Source organism: Engraulis encrasicolus, chromosome 9 (assembly GCF_034702125.1).
Source record: "Engraulis encrasicolus isolate BLACKSEA-1 chromosome 9, IST_EnEncr_1.0, whole genome shotgun sequence".
NCBI lineage: Eukaryota > Metazoa > Chordata > Actinopteri > Clupeiformes > Engraulidae > Engraulis > Engraulis encrasicolus.
Window position 1 is genome coordinate 52882424 of NC_085865.1, and position 27512 is coordinate 52909935.

The 27512-nt window shown below is 43.9% G+C and overlaps 1 protein-coding gene and 1 long non-coding RNA gene across 2 annotated transcripts in view; one reads left to right on the forward strand and one right to left on the reverse strand.

The window, feature by feature from the left end:
* Positions 1-2335: 2335 nt before the first annotated feature.
* The window catches only part of map7d2b (MAP7 domain containing 2b), a 39721-nt gene continuing 14544 nt past the window's right edge, over positions 2336-27512 (forward strand). Inside the window, exons 1-9 of the mRNA XM_063206341.1 lie at positions 2336-2357; positions 3017-3085; positions 7033-7196; positions 12298-12403; positions 19082-19177; positions 23629-23759; positions 25046-25173; positions 25702-25916; positions 26593-26731. Of these exons, the coding sequence (XP_063062411.1) occupies positions 2336-2357; positions 3017-3085; positions 7033-7196; positions 12298-12403; positions 19082-19177; positions 23629-23759; positions 25046-25173; positions 25702-25916; positions 26593-26731 (1070 nt within the window). The remainder of the gene's footprint in view (positions 2358-3016; positions 3086-7032; positions 7197-12297; positions 12404-19081; positions 19178-23628; positions 23760-25045; positions 25174-25701; positions 25917-26592; positions 26732-27512) is intronic.
* On the reverse strand, positions 20990-23163 carry LOC134455989 (uncharacterized). The gene is made up of 3 exons (XR_010036216.1): positions 22690-23163; positions 21963-22066; positions 20990-21802 (listed from the first exon to the last, which is right to left on the reverse strand). It is a non-coding gene; the product is annotated as an uncharacterized LOC134455989 (long non-coding RNA).

The window sequence follows — 27512 nt, forward strand, 5'->3', positions numbered from 1 at the left end:
GTGACGTACACTGAAATATATCGGGTCTACCTGGAAGCCTAAATACCCCTGACCAGTGTACATTAACACCAACATCTGTTTTGACGCTGGAATAGTTTCAACTAATTTCTCAGGTGGGAGAGAAGAACAATAGTCCAGTTCCCTCAGATTGAGCAATTGGCCTAGAAAGGGCATTGGGCCACTAGCCTAATAGTCTAGGATTTAGTGTTTCAGTTGTCACTAGGCCTACCAAGAGAAGAGGAAATTTGATAAATATTGTAAAAGTGTTGATAATCACATCAGTATAGCAGCTAAATTGCATCCCATACTTGATGTTTCATCAAATCCAATTAGCATTAATTTGAGGATGTAAAATTGCACATCCATTGGCACGGATGTCAAACTCCTATTTGTTTGGAAATCTGTGAATAAGAATTAGAGAGGGAAGAGTTTGCCAGGCTCAAAAGGATCTCCCAGCACACCAGCATAATCTAACAGGTTGAACAATAGCAAACACTTCTGCATGCATATGCACATTACCACTGTTTTAAAATCACATTTCCCACTTGTGTGAGTGAGACAGAGAGAGAGGAAAGAGAGAACACTTTTTTATGTTGTTTGTGTAATGAGGTTTGGGTTTATGCAGTAGGCATTAGGCAGTGACCTCAGTCTCTGCATGTTTCGCATGTGTGCTCTCACGTGCCAGACATAGGCAGCCCTGTAGGTGAAGCATGCGTAGGCCTAGGAGGACTCCGGAGAGATGGATGCCTCTGTGGCATATGGTCAACAAACAGACCCAGATGTCTTTTCCAGAATTTAGATTGCAGCCTATATGCGGTAGAATATTCTGCAGCCCTCCACACTTAAATGACTTAAAAATATCAAAAAATATTATTTGTATCCGAATATCCATGAATTTAAACTAGTTTAACATAAAAAAACAAAAACAAACATAGGCCCACAGGGACAAGAAATAAGACAAAAAAAAAATATTCTATCAAAGTATCCTTAGCATACTATACATTTTTCACTGTGACGCAGTTGTGTCTATTTTTATATTCGAAAACGACTTGTCATCTATTTCCATGGGAGCATCTGAGTAATTTGTCTGGGGGGTTTATTCTGCCGCGAGCTCACCATGTGCGCCTGCCATGCGAGTCGTGTATGGCGCGTGAAAACAAATGATGTAATGTTGGCCCACGGGTGCACTGCTTGCGCGTGTATCACCTCTCGCAGCATCGTCTGTCCATGGACCAACACTATTGGGAGGGAAAGTGGAAAACAGCGATCCTAGCGGTTACGTTCCAAACACCAGGGTGATCCTATTGAAACTCCCATAGACAAGTTTTTTTAAAAATCCCACAAAGATATGACTTGGAACTATAACACCAGACACATTTTTCAGCGTACACAATAGCATGAACTACTACCTGTGAAAATCTCAAGTCATTTTTTGCCCTTTTAAGAAAAATAGAAATTGTGCCAATCTGGTCGGAAACGGACTACAGCTCCCAGCATGCTGTGCTTCGCGCCTCGTTGACAACACAGAGAAACAAATGAACGCGAACGAACGCATATCTTCACATTCTTGTAATCCTATGAGTTCCACATTGTCTTCTTATTACACATATATACACGCGATCATTTTGGTATGGTTTTAAATTCTCTAGTAGATATGATGGCTTCTGTGGTGACGAGTAACCACCTCTCTGGCTCACGTTTGGCTATGCTAATTTGGCTATGCTAATTACATGGAGTAAACAAGCCACACATGCCAGTCAGTGTAGTTCTGTATTAGCTTTTAAAAGAATATTAAAATCAGCTCAGATCAGTGAAAAACCGAACATTTTACCACCTGGTTCGATAAAACGGGCCAACATGCCCATAATATGACTGCCACTACTTCTACTTCGTCGTCAGGGCCGAGATGTAATTTTTCAAAGAAAAAAAACATTCATTTGTTGCAGGGGGTTGGAACGTTGCCAGCAGGGGGCGATGAGATTACTTTCCCTCCCTATTGATCATGGAATAAAGGAGGGTTGGGCTAGCTTATAATAAACTACTGCTGACAGCTGATCAAGAAAAAGTCAGAGCCCCAACTCACATTCAATATTTCACTAGAGGACTTGACTGACGCGCGGATACAAGCCCCCGCCCCCAAAGTAGTAGGCTACATAGAAGTGCATATGCATGCAGTATCCTCCATCCGATAAGGCACCTCGTGCAGCCCTGCGTCCGTGGGTAATAATGCAGTAACGGAAACGGGTGGACTTTGATTTTCTGACAAAACAATACTGCAGATTACTTACTTCCTGTCGCAGTGGGCAGACGAGGGATGGCAACTCTTGCATATGAGATGTCAATAGACAGAGCTATCGGTAAGTTCATTGATGCACTACTACAAAAACCATATTCTGCTTACAGATAAATTATGCTTACTTTATAACTATGCAAGGACTGTATAGACAGGCTATAAAATGTGCTGGTTACTTTTAGTTATGTGACATTGCTGAAGTAAAAATGCAGGTTGTTATTTTTTAAAGAGAGAATTTCATACCAACAGCTTCACACAGGGAGGGGAAGTGATGCATTGCGTTTGTACGAGGTACCATATGTTGTGTTTCGTTAAGTGTGGCCATGAATTAAACCAAAAAGATGTAACATTAGCCTACGTTGTGTGCGAAAAGATTCGGCTTTTTTGCAGACGTGCCATTTACTTGTTTAGCCAAAGATGCATTGGCACTTTTCCATGTGCGTAATTGCGAAAACCCAAAACGGGTTTTATTCATATATGTAGGCCTATATATCTATATACAACTGTATTTAAGTAGACGGAACTACATTTTCATAATGTTGTCATAGCAAACCATATTGCAATTAGTTGCACAGTGATAACACGGTAGTGTGCCATAATGAGAAGGCCATTACGCACATGCAGAAAAATCATTACACATGTGATATAGTATTTCACAAATAATATCACATGACCTACTCATAAATTCCTTTTCCTAGACCATTTTTTTCTGTCAATCTATAGACGGAACATCTAAAAAAGACAGACTGCTCCTGGCCAAGGAGAGAAGAGAGGAGAACGAGAGGATACAGGGTAAGCACTTTGTGGAACCCCAAGGTCGTTTGTGATCAGCATAGGCAAAAATGCACATTTCATCACCACCACCATTCCTAAATGAAGCTTGAACAGCACAAGAGGCTCTCAACGCCCACAAACAAGACATGAAGGACGAGTCATATGTTTTGGAGCAGTCTTCCTCTTTAAGGAGAGCCTTTGATCTCATGCCATCATGTATTATCTCATACTGCCACATCTGCATATCCCGGAGGAGCTGCTAAAGCCAGAAAAGCAGATTATGAATTTGAGAAGTTACTCCGAGCCCACACATGCACAACCGAAAGGGGCTGTAGTAGACTAATGCAGGAATTACAGAAAAAGAAAGCATGTAATGTAAAAAAAATAGCGTGGTATTGGTTAGATGTTGGAATAGCTATATTCCACTTTGTCATTACACATTTCATTGCAAAACATGACCATAGTACTCGTTTGGGTAATCAAAAGTTCAGGCACGCTGCAGAGAGTTTGAGAATTTAGCTGGTTACTTATTTGCTTTTACACATTGCAGTCATAATGGCTATAAATATACCACCATTAGTTCCTAAGGTGTTTTACAGATCTTCCAGTCAGTTGAACTAATCACTGAATATGCTGTGTGCCTCAAGGGCATTATGTCACTCTCAATAAATGTTTCGATGTGAGAAAAGATCATCTATATTGTGTACTTATACATGTATTATACATGCTAAATTTCCCACAGTCACATGGCTTTATTGTCCTCATGCTTGGTTGATAAGTGGTGGCATGGTCAGCCCGACACCAAAGGTCAAGGATTCTATTATTAGTGTCCATGCAATATTACCACAGTTAGAAAATGATGGTCTGCTTTATTGTTGCGCTTTGTTGTCATTCCAACTTGTCCCACGATAGTGAAAACATCTGTGCTCAGGCTACTTTCCATTCTAACACCAAATTGATACCGTAGTCATTTTATCCAAAATGCCCTAAATATATAATATGACAGGTTCTGATAATGCATGGCTCCTTTATTGAATAAAATGTTGAAGACTAAATAGTGTAGCATGAAAAGAGAAATGTTTATCATTGCGAGACACTTCTATATAAAAATGGGTTATAATTATGTATCTAGAGGACTGGTGTATTCTTCCTTAATTTCCCTTGGGCATACACTGTCTTTATTGTATACTTTACCTAAAAGCACCCACACTCAAGAAACAGACAAGCAAATATAAGGGATTGAGAATGTTGTGCTTTGTGGACTGGAGAGTACAAAATACAGTCGCTACAAAAGCCATCAACACAAATCTGATTTCCCTTCGCTTGTTGTAACAGTCAGCAGAGATGCCCTGAGAGATAACATGTCCTTGACTCAAAAGGCTCTCAAACCCAAGAATTAAAATAAAAATGCTAAAAACATCAAATATTGACCATGCCTGACCATGATCTGTGCATCTAAGAATGAAAAATACAATAGCATGCTTTTGAATGACACCATCAACATGAATAGGAATTCCCTTGGTTGAGGATCACAATAGAGTTGCCCCAGGACTAAAATGTCCTTGGCCCAAATGGCAACCAAACAACAGAAATCTAACATAAAGAATAGAGTAGACTAAAACATCCTTGAACATAAGGGCAACCAAACAACAGAAAAACAAAAACAATGAAATCTAGGAGTCAGGACTGACTATGCTGTTATCTGTGCATTTTACAATGATAAATGCAATTTCATAGGCTCTCAGATGGGAATGAGATGTAACATGCCTAATGATGGCCACATGAACACAAGTGTAATTTCCCTTGGCTGTCTAAGAGGTGCCTGTAGTGCTTTTAAAGAAAAAGGGAGATCTGTGGACTCAAGAACAAGAAGAGAGTATGTATATATGCATTATGGTGATAATGCCATCAACACAAATGTGAGTTTTCCTTTGCTGGCTATGGTATAGAGAGCAGTCCCCAAGAGTTATACATAGTCTTTTACACAAAGTCCACCTAACCCCCCAGAAGCGAAAATAGATGGTTATCTGCCATGCCATTATCTGTTGACTTCGGCATGGGAAATTCTAGAGCATGTGGTTTTGTTGCATACATCAGGTTGATGACATCATCAGCTCAAATGTGATTCCCATAGAGGTAGAACATTAGACTAGAGGTGACACAGAAACTTGCGACAGCACTGGAAAAAGGTGAGCGCAGCCTCCATCTTCTGTAGGTACAGTAGACCTGTGCTCTTCAGTGAATGCAAATCAATGGAGAACACACCCGCCACGTCTGTCAAAAGATGGCCTAAACCAGTGTGAATATGAAGTTAAACATTAATCAAGGACCAGATTTGAAATGCCAGGCGAAATATCTACTTAAATCAGTCAATAAAATACATACACATACTAATAAAATCAGTTCACATTAGGTAGATACAGTATTTAGCAGCACATTTCAACTATTCTCTGTGTATAGTGTGTGAATTCTTTACATTATTAATATTAAGCCATTTTTGACAGCGGTGAGCCCCCTTCTCCATACCACCTCTATGGTGATTCCCCTCTGTGCTGCCATGACTCAGTGGTGCGTTAACATGCCCTCTGCAGGAAACAGCAGGTCATCCACAGGCTATAGTAGGATAGGATGACACCTTCCATACCAGAGGTGGGTTCTTGTGTTCAGAAAGTACATTTGCAGGGGCACTGTAGCGCAGCGTACTACGCCTCCCACATTTGGGCTTGCATGCCCATGGGGAACCGGGTTCGAGTCTGGTCTGGGTCATGTCTCAACCCTGCTCCGTCTCTCTCCCACTAGTTTCCTGTCTCCATCTTCACTGTATTATCCAAATAAGGCTAACAAATATAACAAATATACAAATACTTACAAAGTATATATTCAGTAAATGCCATAATTGATGCTGCCAGGACTGGATTAATGCACAGGCTAGATATGGCTGCAGCCTAGGGACGCCCACCTGCCAGGTGGGATTGTCCAAAAGTGAAAAAAGAAACACAGAATTATGACAGGATACAATAGGCCTGTTGAAAATTGAATGTGTCGTGTCAACAACAGCTGATAGACATGTTATTCTGAATTCCTAGTTCGTAATTATGACTCTTCCTTCGGGTGGCGGCACAGCAACACGCAGCCTAGGAGCCCCAGGCCATCTTAATCTGGCACAGGACGTTGCATATTTTGTCAAATTTTAATTTCTTCCGTGGGCATTTCTGGAGCAAAGGAACTTTGAATTTAGTTGAAGCACTTCAAAGCATTGAAAACGACAGGAGTGACCAATGACGTATATACTGCGTCAGTGGGAGTGACACAACAACACAATAGCCAATGAAAGTTTTGTGTTGCCTCATGACTTATGGTCCAAATGTTTCCCATTTAGTGATATTGCTATGTCAAATTTGCAGTAACTACAATATCCAATATAATGCCAAGGCTTTGAAGCCATTTTTCTCAGTTTCAATGTCGGCTTACCGGTAGTTACTGCACTTTGCCTTTGCTGGGCAGTATCTCTGTGTGGCTCAGGGGAGCGTATGAAAAGGAGCAGAGCAAGAGGAAAATCACAATAAAACAAAAAACCTTTGAAAGCGGTGCATGTACCAGAAGGAGCATTGTATCAGTAGGGAAAATGTAATATTGAGCATGCCATACTCTGTGCACCCGAGAAAGACAATTACCCCAAAAAAATGACATATCAAGATCATGATTGGCCTATAGTCAACTTAATCATACTGTAGTGCATTGGGAGGAAAATTACAATAAAACAAAAACCTCTAAATGTTGTAATGTCATAATCTGTGCACTTCATCATCAGGATGATGATACGATCAACTCTAATCATACCTTATCTCTGTGTGTCTCAATGCGTGAGAAATACACTAGCATGTGATCGTCAGTGAAAATGAGCTACTATACACCATCACCTCCCATGTGATCTGGGCATATGTTGTCTTTTTGCCGTGCTTCAGTGGTGCGCGAGCAGGCATTATACGAGAAGGAGCTGCGCATCCGTCGGCAGCTGGAACGCTCAGCTGAGGAGCGAGGGAGGCGTCTGGAGGAGACGCGGCAGAGGGAGGAGCTACGCAGGGTGGCGGTGGAGGAGAAGAGGAGGCTGCACGTGGAACAGGAGCAGGTCAGGAGCCATACACGTTTATTAGTAATACTATCAGTAATACTATTAGTAATAATAATAATGTCATTAGTATTGTAGTCAGGAACAATACACGTTTATAGGGTCTGAAGAGTGTCTGTATGTCTGGAACAAACAATACACGTTTACTAATCTCTGATTATTGGGGGACATTATTTGGGTCTGATTATTGAGGTCATTAAGGGGTAGTCTTAAGATCAGAGGGTCGCAGGTTCGAATCCCACCCCTACCTCTCCCTACACCTCTGAAGTGCCCTTGAGCAAGGCTCCCAACCCCACATTGCTCTTCACTGTTGGTTTTATCTTAAGGAACTTAGTTATTTACAGGGTATCAGTTACAGTCCCTGAAGCAATGTCGAGTTAGATGGCTTGCTCAAGAGGATTTCAGCCATGGATGGAGGTAAGGTGAGGTAAGGGTGGGATTCGAACCTGCAACCCTCTGATTGGAAGCCCTTCTCCTGAACCACTAGCAACGGCTGCCCGTTTTAGCATTATATTTTTCTGTTACGGGTCTTTGTTTTTTGATAGCCTGGTACTTTCCCAGTTTGTATGCAGTCATTGCTAATTGCTACAGGTAAATCCAGTGCAGAAGGCGGCCAGGACCTTACAAGTTCGTGTGTGCAGTCATTAGTTGTTATCCAATTGGTCATACTGTTATTGGATGTCATTATTCTGTGGTAAAGTAGAAGAGGAGGTAGCACAGTGAAACAGGAGAAGGTTAATCGTGGCACCAGTTTGTTTGCAGTCATTGATTTTTATTGTAGTAGCCTGGAAAGTCAGCTGGAGGAGGAGGAGGAGGATTTGCAGCCGGAGAGAATGGAATAGGTCAGGAGTGTCACACATTTTTAGTAGCTTGGAAAACCATCCCAACCATCTGCTTTTAGCATAGAGTTTCTGGCTGAGGCAAAGGTAGTAGTGAGTGTTGATATTGAGCATTGAGTGTAAAGGTTGTAAATGGGCAATGCTGTTGACTTTACTGTTGTCAATCCATCAAAGTCCAAAGTCAAAATCACTCATCTGTCTTTTGACTGGGCATTTCATTGTACAAGAGTGAACTATGATGATGGAAGAGCAGCTAATCCTAAAAGAGGCGGTGTAATTAGATGGCTGAATGTCCAGAGCAAAAGAATAAACCCTGTATATCTGTATGTTTTTTACATTCATATTAATTTCCTGTTCCCTCCACTCATTTCCTCTCTACTGCCTTGGTTGCTTGATTGTCCGTTATCTACCATACTGTCTACTCTTGTCCCTTTAGTCTCTTAAAGATTTGAGCTGTTATTTCTATTATGAGGTTGTGGGGTATTAGGCACACTGTAGAGACATTTGCTTTATGGTTCCAAGCTGGAAAATGTAAAGATGTCCTAATTTGTTATCCCCATAATGTTGAGAAGAGATATCTACTCCATATCTACACATCTATGAAGAAGTCTTTTGCTAGTAGAATATTGATTTGAAGTACCAGACAATATGTATTTTCTCCCATTGACATCATATTGAGGTCTACTCTTGGTTCCACATCTCTGAAAATGTCATTTGTTGGTACCATATTGACATAGGCAGGCAAGACAATATGTACACTACAGTACCTTATCTTATTCCCGTGATGGTGAGGAACCAGACTATAGCCTATGTATTTTATCTTATTAATCTTGAGGTCTACTCTTGCTTTCACGTCCCTGAAGCAGTCTTTTGTATGTGTCTTATAAATGTTGGGAAACTACAAAATAAAAATCTTATCCCCATAATGTTGAGGAGGTTTCCTAAGGACCCCACATCTATGAAGAAGTCATTTGTAGGTGCTTTATAGATTTAGAAGAACCAGCCAATACTGTTTGTATTTATCTTATTCCCATTGTGTTGATGAAAGGTTTAGCCTACCATTGGCCCTATATATGTGATGAGGATGCCTTTGCTGGGTGTCATTGATTTAGGAAAACCAGACAATGTATGAGCGTTCCCTGCATGGCTAATGGATAATGATTGCTACGCTATTCCCCTGTGCATGACACACTAAGCCTCTGACACATCCTGCGTGTGCCTTTCCTGGAATCATGTGTTCGCTATCAGGCATCAATCTTCCAGTCGTCTATTTATCATTCGTCATTTGAATCTGATTACATAGGAGTGTGCTTGGTCTTGTTTTCTCTTGATGTGTCTACTGAACTGGGTTTCAGCTGTAGAGCAGCCTTAAGAATATTCACATTTCGCAGCAGTGAGACTCCGATTTGTTACAATTGGCTTTCTGCGATGCTGACGGCAATTGTGTGATCGCTGCATAAATCTTTCAGTTGTCTATTTATGCTTCTTTGAATCTGATTAACAAGAATATGTCTGGGCTTGTTTTCTTTGGTTATGGCTCCATCACTGGTTTTTCAGCAGTAAAACAGCATTCAATGTAGACATTCACATTTCCCAGCAGTGGGGCTTGCAGATCTGTTAGGATTGGCTTTGTAGCATGCTGACGGCATCTTTTCATGCCGAGACAGTTCCCTAAGGTTTGCTTCTTGTAGGGCGGAATCAGGTCAAGAAAGAAAGATGTTTCTGCTTTAGCAAAGCTGCCACCCCACCCCTAAGAAAAGCATGGTTTGCATTGACACAGGTTCACTCTGACTTTTTCTCTTGTACAGTTGTTCTGTTGTCTCTTTGGTTCACCCTGCTACTTCTCCCACCTTGTGTGTGCTGTAGCAAGCACTGTGAAGAAAATCATATGCTATGATGGGTTCACTTTGACTTATTTTTCGCTGTAGTACACCGATGTAGTCCCACCCTCCCTGGCCCATCCTGTCCTTCTCAGCGGTGCTGTAGCAAGCACTGTAAAAAAAAAACATAGCTAGTATGGTGGACTCACTCTTGACTCTTTGTCTTGTAGTACACTGAGGTAGTCATATAGTACGTCCTACTGCCTGAGGACCCGTGCTGTACTGTAGCAAGCACTTAGAGTGAAAAAAAAACATATCTAGCATGATCGGGTTCACTCTGAGTTTTTTGTTGTAGTCCACTGATGTTGTGGCATGGTACAGCCTGCTCTCGTGCTGTCCTGTCCCGACTGTGCTGTAGCAAGCACTGTGAACATTTTTTTTTTAGTTGTAGTACACTGAGGATACATATAGCACAGCCTGCTCTCGTGCTGTCCTGTCCCAACTGTGCTGTGCCGTAGTGAGCGGTGGGGAGAGGGTGTCCTTGCAGGTGGATCTGCATTATGTTGCAGCGTTGCGGGCCGGCTCTGGACCAGACCCAGTGCTGTGCCTCACCTCAGATGACTCGCTTCTTGGCAGCCTCCCTCCTGCCTCTGCCTCAGCCTCTGCCTCCGCTTTGCATTGATTCATCCTTTTCACTGCAGTGCCTCCAGTAAGGAAGGCTTTTCTTGTCTTGAGGAGGAAAGAGAGCAGGTGTTTTCCGTTTTAATGTGGGTTTCATTTGCCTTTCGATCAATAAAACATAAAGGTGTGGATTCAGTTGTGTAGAAGCATACGGTATCCAGCTATTTCAATAGGGACCGAGCGGTCATATGTGTAAATGTCTGTACGGTATGCCAAATTAGCCTTGCTCTGTTGTTGCTAGAACTTTATTAGCATAATCAACATAAGATTCATTCATGATTTTAAAAAACATCACTTGAATCATTTTCACACCCATAGACCTTGTGTTCATCCCCATTTAAGCTCTTTTCTTCAGCACTGCAGGGGTCTGGCCATCTCTTTGTGTTCTGCTAGCTAGCCTAAGCCTGCATTATGTCTTGCTGTGGCGATGACATCAGGCATCAGGGGGTTAAATCCATAGAAGAAACCCAGTAAGGGAGCTAGCTGCTGAAGTCAGACTGAAAGGAAACAGCAGTACATGGGGAGGAGAGAGAGACAGAGACACACACACAGGGAGGAAGAGAGAGAGAGAGCTACAGAGGGAGAGAGACAGGGAGGAAGAGAGAGAGAGAGCTACAGAGGGAGAGAGACAGAGAGGAAGAGAGAGAGAGAGAGCTACAGAGGGAGAGAGACAGAGACAAAGATAGAGAGAGAGGAACAGAGAGAGAGGTGGGGGTGCAGTGATGCTGCTACTGATGTAACCTGTGCCATCACCATAGCTACGACCAGTCAGTGTGCACATGTGTGTGCATCTGCGCGTGCACGCTCCTGCTCACGTCTCGTTTGTGTGTCAACCGTCGAGAGGAGAGGTAGAGGGGGAGGGGGAGGGGGAGGAGAGGGGGAAGTAGAGGTGGGAAGGTGGGTGGGGTTATGTGTCGCCGTTCTCTCATCTGTCTGGCTGCACGCTTCTTTAGACCATCCTGCTCGCATGGGAGAGACAGACGGAGAGAGAGGGAGAGAGAGAGAGAGAGAGAGAGAGAGAGAGAGAGAGCAGTAAGAGATTGATATAGAGAGAGGGAAAAGGGAGAGAGAGAGAAAGAGAAAGAGAGCAGTATAGAGACACATTGAGAGGGGAGAGGGAGGGACAGAGAGGTGGGAGAGAGAGAGAGAGAGAGAGAGAGAGAGAGAGAGAGAGAGAGAGAGAGAGAGAGAGAGAGAGAGAGAGCAGTACAGGGACACATAGTGGGAGGGAGGGTGTGATAGAAAACGGAGGGAGGAGACAGAGGGAGGGAGGGAGGGAGAGCAGCGAGCCGAGAGGCAGTGAGAGAGACAGGGAGAAGAGGGAGAGAGAGAGAGAGAGAGAGAGAGAGGGAGAGAGAGAGAGCAACACACAGCCAGACAGGAAGGAGAGAGAGAGCGGTGGTGTTCTGTAGGGCGTCAGCACAGCGGCCTCGTCAGCTGTTAGTTAACGAGCACAGAGGACGGTAAACAGAAGGACAGGCGAACGAGATCTGTAGACGGAGGAGGAGAAGAAGAGGAAGAAGGGAGACAGTGTCCCAAGCAGCAAAGGAGGAGAGTGATAGAGAGAGTGAGGGAGAGAAAAAAGGGAGGTGGGAGGGGGGAGAAAGAGAGAGAGAGAGAGAGAGAGAGAGGAGGAGAGGAGAGACGGAGAGCGAGGAGAGGCGAGACACCATGGAGCAGGTGGTTCACTCTCCGCGCCGCCGCAGCGACAGCTCGGTGAAAGAGTCTCTTTTCTTCCCCGTGCTGGAACGGAACGAGCAGGAGCGCCTGGAGGCTCTACTGAGACGATCCATGGAGCGCGGAGGACAGCCCATCGACCAGCGGCCCAAGCGGTGGACCTGGTGCGGACCGCCTGGAGACTGCCCGGGTAAGTGCATCATCCTGGGGGTCGGGGTGAAGGGTGGGGTGGGTGATGGGGATGGGGGGTGGATGATGATGGTGGTGGTTCTTGGGAGATGGATTGGATGGAAGCACCGAAAGGGGGGCATCCAGGATGGATAACACTGGATGGAAAACATTGGGAGAGAGGGACGGGGTCCAGCTTGGGGTGGTGTGGGTGAGTCATGGAGGAGGTGGCACTTGGGGATGAATGGAGGCTCCAGAATAGCAGGGGATCTAGGATGGATGACAAATGTTGGATGACAGGGGTGGATAAACTGGAAAACATTGGGAGAGTGATGAGTGGAGTCAGGCTGAGTTTTGGGGTGGATGAGCCTGTGGTGACTGTGTTTTTTTTGGGAGGAGAGGGGGGGTCGCCTTGGGTAGGGCCGCAGCACCCCGGGGAGATACAGGATGGATAACAAATGCTGGATGACAGGGGTGGGAAAGGAAGGCAAGAGGAGAGGGAGAGGGAGAGAGGGCGATGGATGGGTAAAGATCAGGGATAAGGGAGGGGAGGATGAAAATGTATCTGGGTGTGGAGGCTGCATTGCAGGGGAGGAGATCATGCTATGCCTTTCCCTCTCTCTCTCTCTCTCTTCCATAATGATGTAGATTCGGATTTGGTGATAGCGCCTCCGGTAGAGAAGGAAATCTGAGTAGGGTGTTGGTTCTGTGTGTGTGTCAGTGTGTTTGTGTGTGTGTGTGCGGATGTACGTATGCGTATATTTTTTTTCCTTGTACGTCAGAGCTTTATCCCTCTCACTGTTAAACTCTATTTTTGGCCTTGTCTGTTTTTTTGTCTGTTTTTCCCCCTTGGGTACGTTAACACTTGAGCTTGGAAAAATATCTGGGCTGCTCCCTGTGTGATTGCAATGTGCGTGCAAATGTTTGTGTACATATGTGTGCGTGGTGTGTTCTTGCGTATGTCCGTGTGTGTGTGTTCTTGCGTGTTGTGTTTTTGCGTTTGTATGTGTGTGTGTTTGTGTGTGTGTGTACGTGTGCGTATTGTGTTTTGTGCGTGTGTATGTGTGTGGGCAATGTCTACACAGCCACACAGCTACTGCTCCTGCTCCTGCTTGCCACCATATCCTTCTCTCCCCACGGACGTTGGGAGCTGTTTTCAGGGAGTTGTCCCTGATGCTCTCCTCTCCTCTTAAGTCTCAAGGTTACAGCCTCCCAGATCGTTATCTGACTGGTGTGTGTGCCCCTCTCCTCTCCTCTCCTCTCCTCTCCTCTGTCCGTCGTTATCGCATCCCCTCCTCTGGCCTGTTCGCTCATGCGCCTGGCTGTCTGTCCAGTGCGCACACCATTAGCCACACCGTGCAACTTTGTATTAAAAAATCTGTGGATCAGAGGACAAAAAACACTGACACAGACGGACTAAATGAGCTCGCCGGAGCATTTTCATTCCTCTAAATTGACGGCCTGTCATTGTGTTGGCTGCCTGTCTGGATTCCCTTACCTCCTGTCGCCTCATCTTCACCCCCCACCCCATCCACTCCACCATTACTGAAACCTCCTGCAAGATTGCTTACTGCGTAGGTAAACACAGAATGTTCTGTCACAGTCAGAATGACTGACTAGCTCTGTTTGTCGACGCTATGGGTATAAAAAAAGACCTGAAGAATTGTTTTCTCATTTTCTTAAACCCTTAAACCGCAGTCTAGATAATACACATGTAATATGGAAGAAGGTTTAGCTATAATATCATAATAGCTAATAGGTTAAGAGATGTGGTGAGGGAGAGGGAGATGGATTAGCGTGTGAGGGGATGCTTCCAGGATTGCCAAGGTGCGAATGAACTTTTTATTTGCAAAAGTGAAATGTTAAGAATGCACATGTATCCTAAAGGTAGATAATAGGATAACAGATGTGGAGTGATGGGGAGGGAGAGAGATTGGAGAGAAAGAGATGGGGTGTGAATCTAAAGACTTACCTCTATCACTGTAGGAATGACTTCCACCAAATGAATAATTTTCTCATTTCGCATCCTCTCACTGCAGATGGTCCTGTTGATGGGCCTATTCTTTATTTGCTGAAAAACATCAATACATCGTAACAGCATTGCTATGACATTGCAAGCAGTCGTGGGTAACGGTTTAAAACTTGGACCATTTTGTTGAAAATTAGGTTATAACATAAGCTCTGCGCTAAGGGGTTAAACCAAGAGTCTTCATAATGCAAATGTAATCCTGAATAAGTTTGATAGACTAAGAGGTAATAGGTAATAGGATGAGAGATTTGGATGAGAGTAGGATGAGAGATGGAGTATTTAAGGGTGAGATAGATACACAGATGCAATACAGGCTTCCATGTATGAGTATATATAGTGACTTGTACCATTTCTTAACCCTTTAAGGATTTTTTTTGTGGGAGCACAACATTTTACTAAACTCCTAGTCACATAATGGTACTCCTCAAAAGGAGTGTTTATAATACACATGTGATCCTGGATGAGACAGCTCACAGGATGAGATAGACTGGGAGAGATGGGCTGGATGCACTGAGGGCTTCGGGGGCGACTGCTGCCAGGGTGAAAGGAGACAAGAGCAGCGCCTGGCGCAGGCCTGGTGGCGCATTCATAACGACATTAATTATTTAGAGTGTCCGAGAGCACCGTCACGCACACACACACACGCGCGCGCACACACACACACACAAAGGGCGATCCAGAGACCTGCTGTGGCATCTCGAATTCGGGATGAGTCTCCACAATCTCAGGAGGAGGTACAGAACTATATAATAGCAGACAATGTATCTAAACATCTAAGGAAGGCACTTTGTTATATAAGTCGATCAGCTGTACTGCTATTCTCGGACTAAATACTCTGCCAGACTCTGTTCTGAAGATTGACAGTCAGTTTGTGTGGTCAAGTATTAAAAATATCACAAATGCCCAGATTTGTTGCATGTACCAAAATAATAATGTATGTACAGTAGTCTCTGTTCCCAAGATAAGCTGTCATTCTCCTGTGGTCCTCTGATGTTGTTAGCCTCCTCGGGAAACCTGATCTGTGCAGCCAGTCGCAGTGACAGAGCCCTTGCAGTGCACACATTTTTAGCGTACTTGTTTCAGATTTTTTTAACCCCCTTTTTTTCTTTTGTAACTGTATAGATTTCATTACCCTGTACACTCACTTAACCCATAATAACCTGCGCGCTTTGCATTACCATTACACTGCTCTTAGTCCGAGCCAGTTAGCCCCCTCTCGTTATTTGTCATGCCATTTTGCTGATGACCACCATATCTTTGCACGAATTAGCCATTTTGTCTGATATTGCTGAAGTGTATTTTCAGGCTGACTTCGGGCGGGCTAGTTGAGAAAAATGCAGCCTATCTCTCCCTCATGCAGCTTTTTTGCCCTCGTTTCGTTTGTTTTGGGCTTCAGGTCCATGTCACTTTTTTGCATTACTTTTCCAGTGTCACTTTTCCTACATTGCTGTATGCACTGTATGTTTCCACAGCTGTTTCCTCCACTATGTCCCTTTTGAAGTTGGTCCTGAACAGAAGTGGTCAGTTATTCCCCATGTATTTCCCATGTGCTGCGGAAGCCAATGTGTATCCACCATTAACGCTTGCTCTGTGTGTGCGTGTGTCTGTGTGTGTGCGGGTGTGTGTGTGTTTGGTTGTGTGACTTTCCTGTCCCTCTGTGTGTGATGGTACCCGCGACCCAGGTGACATTAAGACCGCCTCTTCCCTAACCCATGACCCTGCCTCCTCCACCAGCCCCTCCGGGATGGGTACTAATCTTCTTCTACTCTTTGTTTCACTCAGTCTGTATTTACCTGATGCACCACAGCAGCCTGCACTGTCATCCTGTACTGTATATAATACATGTACATGCATGCACAGATACACACAGGGGTTTTCAACTGTGGTCATGTTTATTTTGTTTTTCTGTGTATGTGTACCGGTATGTGTGTGTTTGTTTGCAGTCACTGATTTACTGTTAGTTGGGTGTGTCGTGGGTATGCTAATCAGAAATCATCAATATATTGTATTTATTTCTTTTTTGCCTTGGTATGCATGTTGTGTGTATCTGGTGAAACACTGTATTGTTGATCCTCGTTCTATCTAGTATTTTGCATCCTCTCTCTCTCTCTCTCCTCTTTTGTTTTCCTTCACCTGATTGCAGTCAAGAGGAATGGCAAAAGAAAGCCATGATGATGCTGATGAACTGAGATATAAACGCATGAATAATTCAGGATATCATGGCGCCCCTTCCTCATGGCTGACTACTGCATCTACTCTACAGTGGAAAGCGGCACGGGGGGCACATCAACAGCAGGGGGCGGGCGAGAAATTGGGGGGGGGGGGGGGGGGGGGGGGGGGGGGGCAGAGTTCCTGGCATCCGTTTCCTGTCTCAGGAGAGGGCACTGGCTGTGTGGGTGTACATAGCTGGTGGATGTCAGGCTGGGGTTGGGTGGAAGAAGAGAGACGCTGTAAAATGAGAATGCCTTGAGCCATGATGATGTCGGCCTGCCTGGCTCCTTGGCTGGCCCTGGACAGGAACAGATTGCTGCACGGGCCTACCGGGCCCGGGCCTAAGGGCCCAAGAGTCAAGGGGGCCCTGAAGCTCTGTAGCCTCTATATTTCCATTCTCATATTGTTTTAAAATCACACATTTAACAACTATATTTTCAAAGTCTTTTGGAGACAACCCCCAAACCCCAAACAACATAAACTATCACGCCTGACCTAAAGTGTTTTGTAAACTAGCAACACCCATTGAGGGGGGCCTTTCTTGTTGTCTGGGCTTGGGGCCCATGGAATCATAATTCGTCCCTGGCTCTGGATGGTGGATACTGTAGGAGGAGGGAGTGGCGGTAGTGGTGGTAGTGATGGGGTGACTGTGATGGAAAAGGAGGACACTGGATATGATGTTGCTTCTGCTTCTGTGTGCTGTTGGGTTTCAGCTGGATGATGTGCACAAAATCACATTACAGCTGTGCTACCCAGTGGCAGCCGTTTATCCGAGCAGTGCCTCTGCATTATCGTCAAAGACTGCAAACATATATGTTCACAACACATACATTTGTGCACACAAACACAGACGAATACACAACCAGACTAGAGACTGGCTGATGTGTTCAGCACAGGCAGCTGTTTATCCCAGCAGTGCCTCCGCATTATCGTCAAAGACTACAGACATACACACATAATAACACTTAGACGGACATTTGTGCACACAAACACAGACAGAGACTTCTAGATGCAGGCTGATACATTGGTTGGCCAATATACCACCCTGGCTGATGTTCTTGCCAGGCTGATATTCACAGAATATTTTGCCAATTCATAGAGATGCACATGATTATATTAGTATTAAGAGAGGCAGTAGTGAGGACAACTTAAGACTTATACTGTGCTACATTTGTTAATCCTATAACAATGATGATTTCCCCCCCAGTAATGCATTGTATCGTTATATGAAATAAAGAGAGAAAACACATTCTCTAAAATTGGAAACTGCCATAATCGTCCCACCATAACTAATAGTTTCTTTCCGTCATTGATTAATGATAACTCATAAAATATTGACATAACATTGGCCATGAAAAACCCAGTCAGTCAACTTGTAACGCACACACAGACAGTCAAGTCAAGAAGTTTATTTATATAGGGCATTTCATACACAGGCTGCTCAATGTGCCCCACACAAATAAAAGTAGGTACTTTGTATAAAAACACAGCAGATGAAAAAGATTTTAAAAAAAGAATAAAATGAAAGTAAAATCTTAATGAGTAAAGTCACAAGGAGTAAAAATCCACGCGTAGCCCACCTCATCATTTCATACAGACACAGACAAGCAAGGAGGGATTACTGCACGGGCCTACCGGGCTCAGGCCCAGGGGCCCAAGAGCCAAGGGGGTCTTGAAGCCCAAACCTCCATGCTGCGAAAACACTTTGTTATTGGTCTCAATTTATGTTCTGATATTGAGGTATAATTGCACTTGTAGCTCCTGTATTTTCATTTTTTCTTGGAGGACAAACCCCCCCGGACCCCTCAACAACAAAAGCTCTCTAATATCTTCAGTAAACACCCAAATCTTTCCGAGGCTCACGATTCCATCGAGGGGGGCCTTTCTTGTTGTCTGGCCCAGGGGCCCATGGACTCATATTCTGTCTCTGCAGACTAGTACACACAAACCACACCCAAATATTCAAACCGAAACACCCTCGCACTACCAGACACACCCTGAGGCCTAGGGGATCGCCTGATGAGTGAGCCTATGTATGCTAATTCATGCATTTCCAAATTCTGCCTTCCCACCCATTTTAGTAAGAGACTGTTAAAATGTGGGAAAAAACACAACCACATTCACTAATCTATCACTGAATTATTTAAGGGTTGCGTTCGTTAATTCCATTCCTTTTTCCTTTTGTGTGTGGAATTGGTGTTGTGAAGTGATGTGATGTGAATCTGAATAATTGGTGTTTTTTCCCCTTTTCTTTGTTCTCATGGTGTTATTGTTTGTGTTTCCTCTCTCCATGGACTGGCATGCCTGATTGCCTGCATTCCCTCCTCTTCCCACACTGCCATGATGTGTGTGTCGCCTCTGACTGCGGCTCCATGCGTCCGTGGTTCGTGGTTCCGTGACGTGTGTGTGTGTCCCCTCTGACTGCGGCTCCATCCGTGACGTGTGTGTCCCCCTCTGAAGTGGTCGGGTACATGACTCTGTCTGAGTCTCAGGACTCGTCCCTCAACAAGCGTCTGTCCACCTCCTCTGCCTCAATACCCGGTGTCAATGAGAGAGGCAAGTGTGTGTGTGTGTGTGTGTGTGTGTGTGTGTGTGTGTGTGTGTGTGTGTGTGTGTGTGTGTGTGTGTGTGTGTGTGTGTGTGTGTGTGTGTGCATAGGCGTGCACAGATAGGGACGAGGCGCCTCTTCCTTTGTCCTTCTGGACAACAGATTTTAATTAATTTTTTAATGTTTTTTTTTTTCGTCACAATGTACTGTGGTCCATATCCATCATTTGCATGTGACGTCAAACGTTCTAGTGGACGGCCACTGGACGGCAAGAGGACGGCAGAGTGCAGCATTAATGAATGGATTCCTATGGGACTCGCAACGTTTAGTAACTCATAACGTAACTTAGATCACCGATAAACACCATAAACACACATTGTGCTGTTTGTTACAAAAACAGATAGGGTTACAAACCAGGCGTGACTTTTCATTGGATCTCAAAATAAAAAGAGGAAGCTGAGGTGAATCGCGGCAACCAACTGGAAAACCATCAAGCTACTCGAGTAGCCTGGATGAGCACCACGGTAAGTTTCTCATTTGCCATCCTTTATATCACCATTTGTCTCTTAATTCGTGAACGCTAGTTAATTTTAGTCTATTGTGCAATTTCAATGGCTTTTTTTCCTGTGAGGTCAATGTAAGATTAACGTTAATTAATTAGCAGCATCATTACGCTATGATGGACGTAGGCCTATGCTAAGATATTGCAGGCTGTAACGTAAACAAGGAATTTATAAAGCTCTTGGTGAAATAGCACGGCTATGACGTTCATACTGTTAAGGTTCAAATGTAAAAATAAACCATGTGTACATCTCTAGCGGTGATTTCCCAAGTAGCTTAGGCCTACTCTCCAGCATGATGCTGTCATGAAATGCCAGTCCATTATCCTTATCCATGCTGGCCTATTTATGACATGCTTAGGCCCACCAGTCTTGGTGTTGTCCTTGTCAATAATAGGCCTATAAAGTGCACCACTCTGTTGTGTTGTCATCCAAATTGTCTGCCCTCTGAAATCACACACATCAGAGGCTTAATGGTTTGGGAAGTGGTATTAAGATTGGAGGGTTGCAGGTTCAAATCCCATCCTACACCTCTCCCTTCACCTCCCATCCAGGCTGTGCCCTTGAGCAAGGCACCTAGCCCCATGCTGCAGGGTCAGTTAGCAATTCACTGTGAGTAAGGAAGTTGCTTTGGATAAGTGTCAGCTAAGTGTAATCTTTCTGTTTCTCCAGATGAGAAGAGCGATGATCTGATGTCATGACAGATTGGATGTTTGGAAGAGCCAGAGGTCCAGTCCAGCACACCAAGCCAAGTTTAGCCGATTTCAACCTCTTAATCACACCAACTCAATGTAGTAGTTTATTTTTAGACACAAAGTACAAATACATTTCAAGGTTATGTAGGCGATGGGAGGGGATCTATTCTGGGGTGGACATGTAATATAGACGTGCAAGTACTTATTTATATTAATAAATGGTTATCTGAACTAGGCCTGTAATAGTCAACCCATTGATGCTGGATGCTGTGTACACGTTGTATTGACCTAGGTGCCTGGAGCGACACAGCATTCAGGCATGACATTTTTTTAGATTAAAAATGTGGGTATGTTAGAGCCGAATTAACATGTTCCAAGAGGATGGTCTTGGCTTTTAAAACTCATATCATGTTTGTATGTGCTTCAGAGACTTATTTAGTTATTTGTTTTTTTTAATAGGATGAGGGCACCTTTCTTAAAAAGGGCATAGGCAATTAGCTGGCATTGTTTGCAGGTGCCGGCTAAAATGGGTTAATATTATTTACATACAGCACTATCCCCATACTAGTATACCCATGTCACCTGGGATATACATTTAGTGGAGACAATGTAATTAGTTAGACTAGACTGAAGATTGACAGGCGGTCATGGGCAAGCGGTTAGAGTGTCAGACTTGTATCCCAAAGGTTGCCGGTTCGACTCCTGACCCACCAGGTTGGTGGTGGGGGAGTTAAGTAATCAGTGCTCTCCCCCATCCTCCTCCATGACTGAGATATCCTGAGCATGGTACCGCCGCACTGCTCACTTGGGGCGCCATTGGGGGCTGCCCCCTTGCACGGGTGAAGCATAAATGCAATTTCGTGCAGTGAACACTTGTGTGCTGTGTCACAATGTCAATGGGAGTTGGAGTTTCCCAGTTGGGCTTTCACTTCACTTTCACAGAAAATGTTCTACGTTGTTGTATTAGTACAATAAAATAAGCAAAACATGGCTGGATGGACTTCATCATTTCAGTTATTTATTATCACAACTACTCACTATCAATGACAACCAGGCGCAAACCAGCCAAATGCTGGAAAAAATTAAGTTTGGCCGGTAGAAAAGAAAACATACTTGGCACTTTGACCCATTATGTAATGTACCGGTATGTTTGGAGATTAACATACTAGCCATTTTGGCTAGTGATGAAAAAAGTTAATTTAGAGCCCTGCTGAAAACTCCAACAACTGGTACAGGTGATCAGTGCATCAGGTGAGGAATGTAAGGGTAGGCCCGATGGATGAGGAAACCAGCATCACTGATGGTGAGGTCCTGGTGCTGTTGCAAAGCCCAAGCGAGAGAAGCCTCTCTGGACACCTCTTCATGTTGGCTCCCCCATCTAATAAAAAAAAAAGAAAAGACAAACATGCTATTTAAATTAATCTAGCCATGCATTTGTAATGTACCGGTACAGTACTGAATAATTAACTCCCTTGACAATATTGTCTGAATTAAAATGTGATGTAAAATGTCAGAAAATAACACTCATCCCAATTTACTAGTCATGTCTTTACCTGTGCTGCTGGAAAGCAATTCTTGGACGTCATCCTGGCCACCGTGACTCATGGTTTTAGTTTGGGTGCTGACCACCTGACTGATGAACCTGTTATTACAAAACAATAAAAACAATAAAGATAAATAACAGGTTTGTTGTGCTTTTCTTTCTCTTGTGAAGGTCATCTTTTCAAATGAGTTATTTACGCTTAAACTAATCAAAGTATGTAACCGACATTCTGTCCTATGTGTTTCTACATGTGCAATGTAATGCAACACCGATTTGAAACATTGAAGTATATGTCAAGTCAGCTTTTATTGTCACTTACTTCATGGTCATACAAGGGAAACGAAATTAGCCTACGTTTTCTCTCTACCATGCCAGGACATAGACAGGACTGACAATTTACAGACAGACAGAAAGTGCAAGACAGGACAGTGGACTGGTAACATAAGTGGTCAATAATAAAAAATACGGTACAAATGAACATTTAACATTGGACATGTAAACAGAAGATAAGATATAGAATTATATTTCACAATAGATACATTGGGCAGACGTGGCTGAAACAACAATGAAATCCACTTGGATGAAACGAAACGCATCCAAGTTAACCTACAAGATACATCCGAGATGAAAAGATATGCTTTTCAAAAGACCACTTTGCAAAATGCCTGACACAAAATGTACCGTGCGTCTTGTAGGAAGTTAGGTTAGCAGCATTATCTTACCTGTGCCATGCCACGAGAGGATGCCAGCCGCGGTGCCCAGCCACCAATGAAGAAATGTTGCATTAAGGTGCTAGTATTTTGCCAATGCAGAGGTTTGGTTTAAGTTCACAACTTAACAGAAGAAAATAAATACGGGATAAAAAAAATACATCGCAGGCAGAGTAAGTTCATGGCTGGAAGCAAGCAACAACTTTCTCTTCTTCTCCCAATTTCCCGTCCCGCCCGTCCCCGTTATGCCACCTAGTGGAGCAGAATACATTTTAATAAATCTATGATTTGAACACATCCACCGTGGCCAACCTAGCCTGATAACGCCAGGTACATATCCCGTTTTTTAAAAATACAAGAACTACGTGTTTCTTTGGTATTTTATGGTCAAAGTTGTCTTCGTCTGCATAATTCCTATGTACGAATGTGTACTTCTGCCGTCCAGCGAAAATGATTACGCAATATTGTGACGTCAGTGCAAATGATGGATTGACATGATTATCTACAAATGCTTCGCGGTCAACTGCATGGAACACTAATGCCTTGATCAAATATATAGCCTCTATACCCTAGTAAGACAGCTGGAAGATCCACATGCCCCTACCACCCCTTCAGCACCTGCCGCCCAAAATGTCTGTGCATGTGTGTGTGTGTGTGTGTGTGTGTGTGTGTGTGTATGTGGGTGTGTGCTTGCACGCGTGTGTGTGCGTGCACACATGCTTGTTTATGTGTGCGTTGGTGGCAGATCTATATGTTTGTGTTGGGTGTCTTGCCCTGGCTTGCCTCTGAGATAGATAGCCTGCCTTGTGTGTAGTGTAGGAGTCATAATAAATCACGTCTCAATTCAATATTGCTCTGTCTCTGCCTTCCTTGCTGTGTCTGCTGTGTGTCCTTGGCTGTGACCTCTGTGACATCTGACCCCTGTAGTGTCCCACCTGTGTCCCCGTCTAGCCTCCCCCAGCCCCCACCGATCCCCCTACAGGGGCTCCCCCAACCGGGCCGAGCGACGCCGCAACAACGCCGCCTCCCCATCCCCATCCCCCTCCGCCAAGGAGCTGGCCGCCAACCCAAAGATGTATCAGGTACGATACACTACATTACACTATGCTACACTACACTACGTTACATTTTAGTAACTAAATTACACTACATTACACTATGCTACACTACATTACACTATAATAAATCACATCACATTACACTATACCACACTGCAGTTCATTCAACCACAAGACGTGTCAGGTAGGCTCACATTGCACTAAATTACATTACACTACACTACTTTTTTTTTTTTTTTTACATTTCATTACATCCAATCCCAGTTAGCTGCTGTAATATTAATATTATATACCCCCTGTCAGTGGCAGTTCCAGCTTTGCTCCCCCTGTCCCTGGATCTGGCCATATTATATTGTAATTAAGTATGCTGCATTTTTTGCCCATTTTGTTTTATAACAACCTTGTATTTTTTAGCAGTGTTCCCTAGCTTCCTGTATTCTTCTATAATGTCTGACCCCATCAGTCTAATTCCTTCTATATATGTAAGTGTACCTTAGTAATAAAGGCGCTTCTTATTCTGATGTGGAACCAACTCTCTCCCCAAAAAGAAAATGAAAAATCTCAAAGCAAACCAAAACAGCTATATTTGGCAACACCAGACACTGTGACACATATGTATGTCGCCATGGAGTTGGTCTCCTAGCAACTGTAGCAGTCCGCTTCTGCTCCCCCTGCGTAGCCGCCCATGAGCCTGTATTCAATCACACAGCAAGGCCAAGGCTCTCATGGCATAAACACCATCTCCCGAATCGTCTTGCCGCTACGTCCCCATAGTGAAATATAAACTGTTCACTGAAGTGTTCATGTATGCCTATTCATGTCATATATATATCCATATCAAGTGTGTGTAACAGCCAATGGCGTTGTGTCTTTGCTCTTGTGATATGGAGAAGCATGTTGGATGCACCATAGTGAAACATATAGTTTATTGAACTGAGACAATGAATGAATGAATGAATGAATGAATGAATGAATGAATGAATGAATGAATGAATGAATGAATGAATGAATGAAATGTGGCTATTCATTTGCATGTGTGCTTTACTCAGTAGATGAAAAAAAATAAAAATGTCTGCTTCAATAAGGATTTTTTTTGTCAGTAATGTTTCGGATGAAAACCCCTTCTTCACCCAAAATGTTATGGCGCAAATAAGAAAGTGGGACCAAAAAAATATCTGGTTGAAACATTTTATCTGATGATTTGGTTGTCCTGCTCCCTGGTCAGATGTTTTGGATGTGCAGGTTTTAACCTACTCCTCCTGCTTTACTCAATAGCTCTGTATGTGTCTTTTGTCTTTTGCTGAGCTCAGATGGAGAAACAGGTTGGCTGCACCACCCCCACTCTGATAGACCCCACCCCTAAATGCCTCGAATCCCCCACCACACCAACCAAATGTGCCTACACCAAGACACAAAAGAGCCACGGCACTCCCAAAAGGTTCTCTATTTGTTGTATTTTGCAGTACTATATCTATATTTACATATTGTATTTTGTTCAGTGTTATCATTTATAATTTGCTGTACAATTCTTTTGGAAATCCCTATTGTGTCTTCATTTTGATTGACGTTATGAATACTAATAACACACTGATAAACAACATAAAACTGTTGAACACATTTCTACATTAGTGCTTCCTGAAGCTCTAGTTGTATATTAACTACAACCCAACAATGGCCATCCATTCTATTGTAACTAAAACCACCTCTTGCTGCATATGGACCCTGCATAACTTACAAGCTACATCACGATCTCAATCCCCTTTGTATAAGTGTGTTTCTGTTTTTCTATGTAATGTGTTATTCTTTTAAAAAAAATACTTTCATTATTATCATTCTTTTTTCTTATATATGTATATGTGTTTGTGTGTCTTCTTGAAATTGGACCTTGTGTTTGGAGTAAAGATGATGATGATGCTGACTCCCGCTACTCCACTTCCCCCCTCTTATCTCTTTCTCTAATGACCAGGATGAAGTCCTCCAAGAGCCGCACCCAGTCCCCCTGCTCCCCAGGCCAGTACCCGCCCTCCCCCATGCGCCACCGGGCCACCACGCCCTGCGATGGCCCCCGCAGGCTGGAGGGGGAGGAGAAGGCGGCCGCCGAGACCCGCGGCACCAGCACCCTGGAGAGGAAGACCTCCCGCTCCGAGAAGATGTCCAAGTCCTCCAGCCGCGACCTCGCAGGTGATAGATAGATAGATAGATAGATAGATAGATAGATAGATAGATAGATAGATAGATAGATAGATAGATAGATAGATAGATAGATAGATAGATAGATAGATAGATGTCTAAGTCCATCTGCTGTAATCTGGAAAGTGAAAGCAATATTCAACTGGCCAGGTAGTTAGATAGATAGGTGTTGAACTGTAGTTTTCATAAGTAACAGCACCAGCTTTAAATAGATATTGTCCTCTAATTTCCGCAGAAAGTAAAAGCAAGGTCATTGCTTGCATATTATACATGTACTCTTATAATGACGCACTCTCAGCAGTTAAAAACTGGGCTGTTAGTATGTCACCTTGAAGTGTCTTGGAGTGAAGTGTTACCGTTGCTCCCAGGCGAAGCAATATAAGATGGCATCCATTACACCCATGTACATTGTACTGTTGGCTTTTGATCCATTTTGTATCCCTAATACATTGTTTGTCTGTGTGTGTGTGTGTGTGTGTGTGTGTGTGTGTGTGTGTGTGTGTGTGTGTGTGTGTGTGTGTGTGTGTGTGTGTGTGTGTGCGTGCGTGCGTGCGTGCATTTGTTTCTGTGTGTGTGTGTGTGTGTGTGTGTGTGTGTGTGTGTGTGTGTGTGTGTGTGTGTGTGTGTGTGTGTGTGTGTGTGTGTGTGTGTGTGTGTGTGTGCGTAGAGTCCCCTATGACCCCCACAGGAAAGTTGTTTGCGGGCACGACGGACGCAGAGGAGGCTGCCAGACTGCTGGCGGAGCGGCGTAGACAGGCCAGAGTCCAGAAGGAACTGGAGGAGAAACAAAGAGAGGAGGAGAAGAGGTACATGCCTACCGTATATTTGGGATTGTGTGTGTGTGTGTGTGTGTGTGTGTGTGTGTGTGTGTGTGTGTGTGTGTGTGTGTGTGTGTGTGTTTTTGTGTGTGTATGTGTAGAGAGAGAAAAAGAGAAGAGGAGAAGAGATACACCATTCCTTAATCTCTTAGTTTCCTTTGGGGATCACACAGATAGTTGTCAGTAGCAGACCTTCAGTACCACAAGAGAAGGCAAAATCAGAACACCAAATTTAATTCAACCAGCTCAGAATAAGGTGATCGCAATGAGCACTCAGTACTTCCAGACAGGCCCGCTGACAGCTTTGGTCAGATTGGGGACAAAGACATCTGAAAGCCCCCCACCCAATACATGAAATGTAATGAAAACCCAATTCTGCCCCACCCCTGTGCCTGGACCTGGGACAACTGACCCCTTTGTCCCCCCCTGGCAACTTCCCTGCACACAGAAAAGGGGGTGCTGTTGTACAGCATGCTAAGGCACCTGTCCATATGGACTATGCACCTATGGGGAACCAGGTTCGAATCCGGCTGAGGTCATTTCCCAACCCCACCCAATCTGTCTCTCTCCCACTCATCTCCTGTCTCCTCTCATAGACTATTGCTACAGCCTCATGATGCACACAGTTCCGCCAGGGGAATAGTCGTTGAAGACTTTACCGATTTAGTTCTATGCTGTGACAACATTACACAGGGCCTTTAGTAACACATTATGACTTGCCATTCTGGTAACAGCAAATTTATAACAGGGGTCATATTTTAAGAGTTTA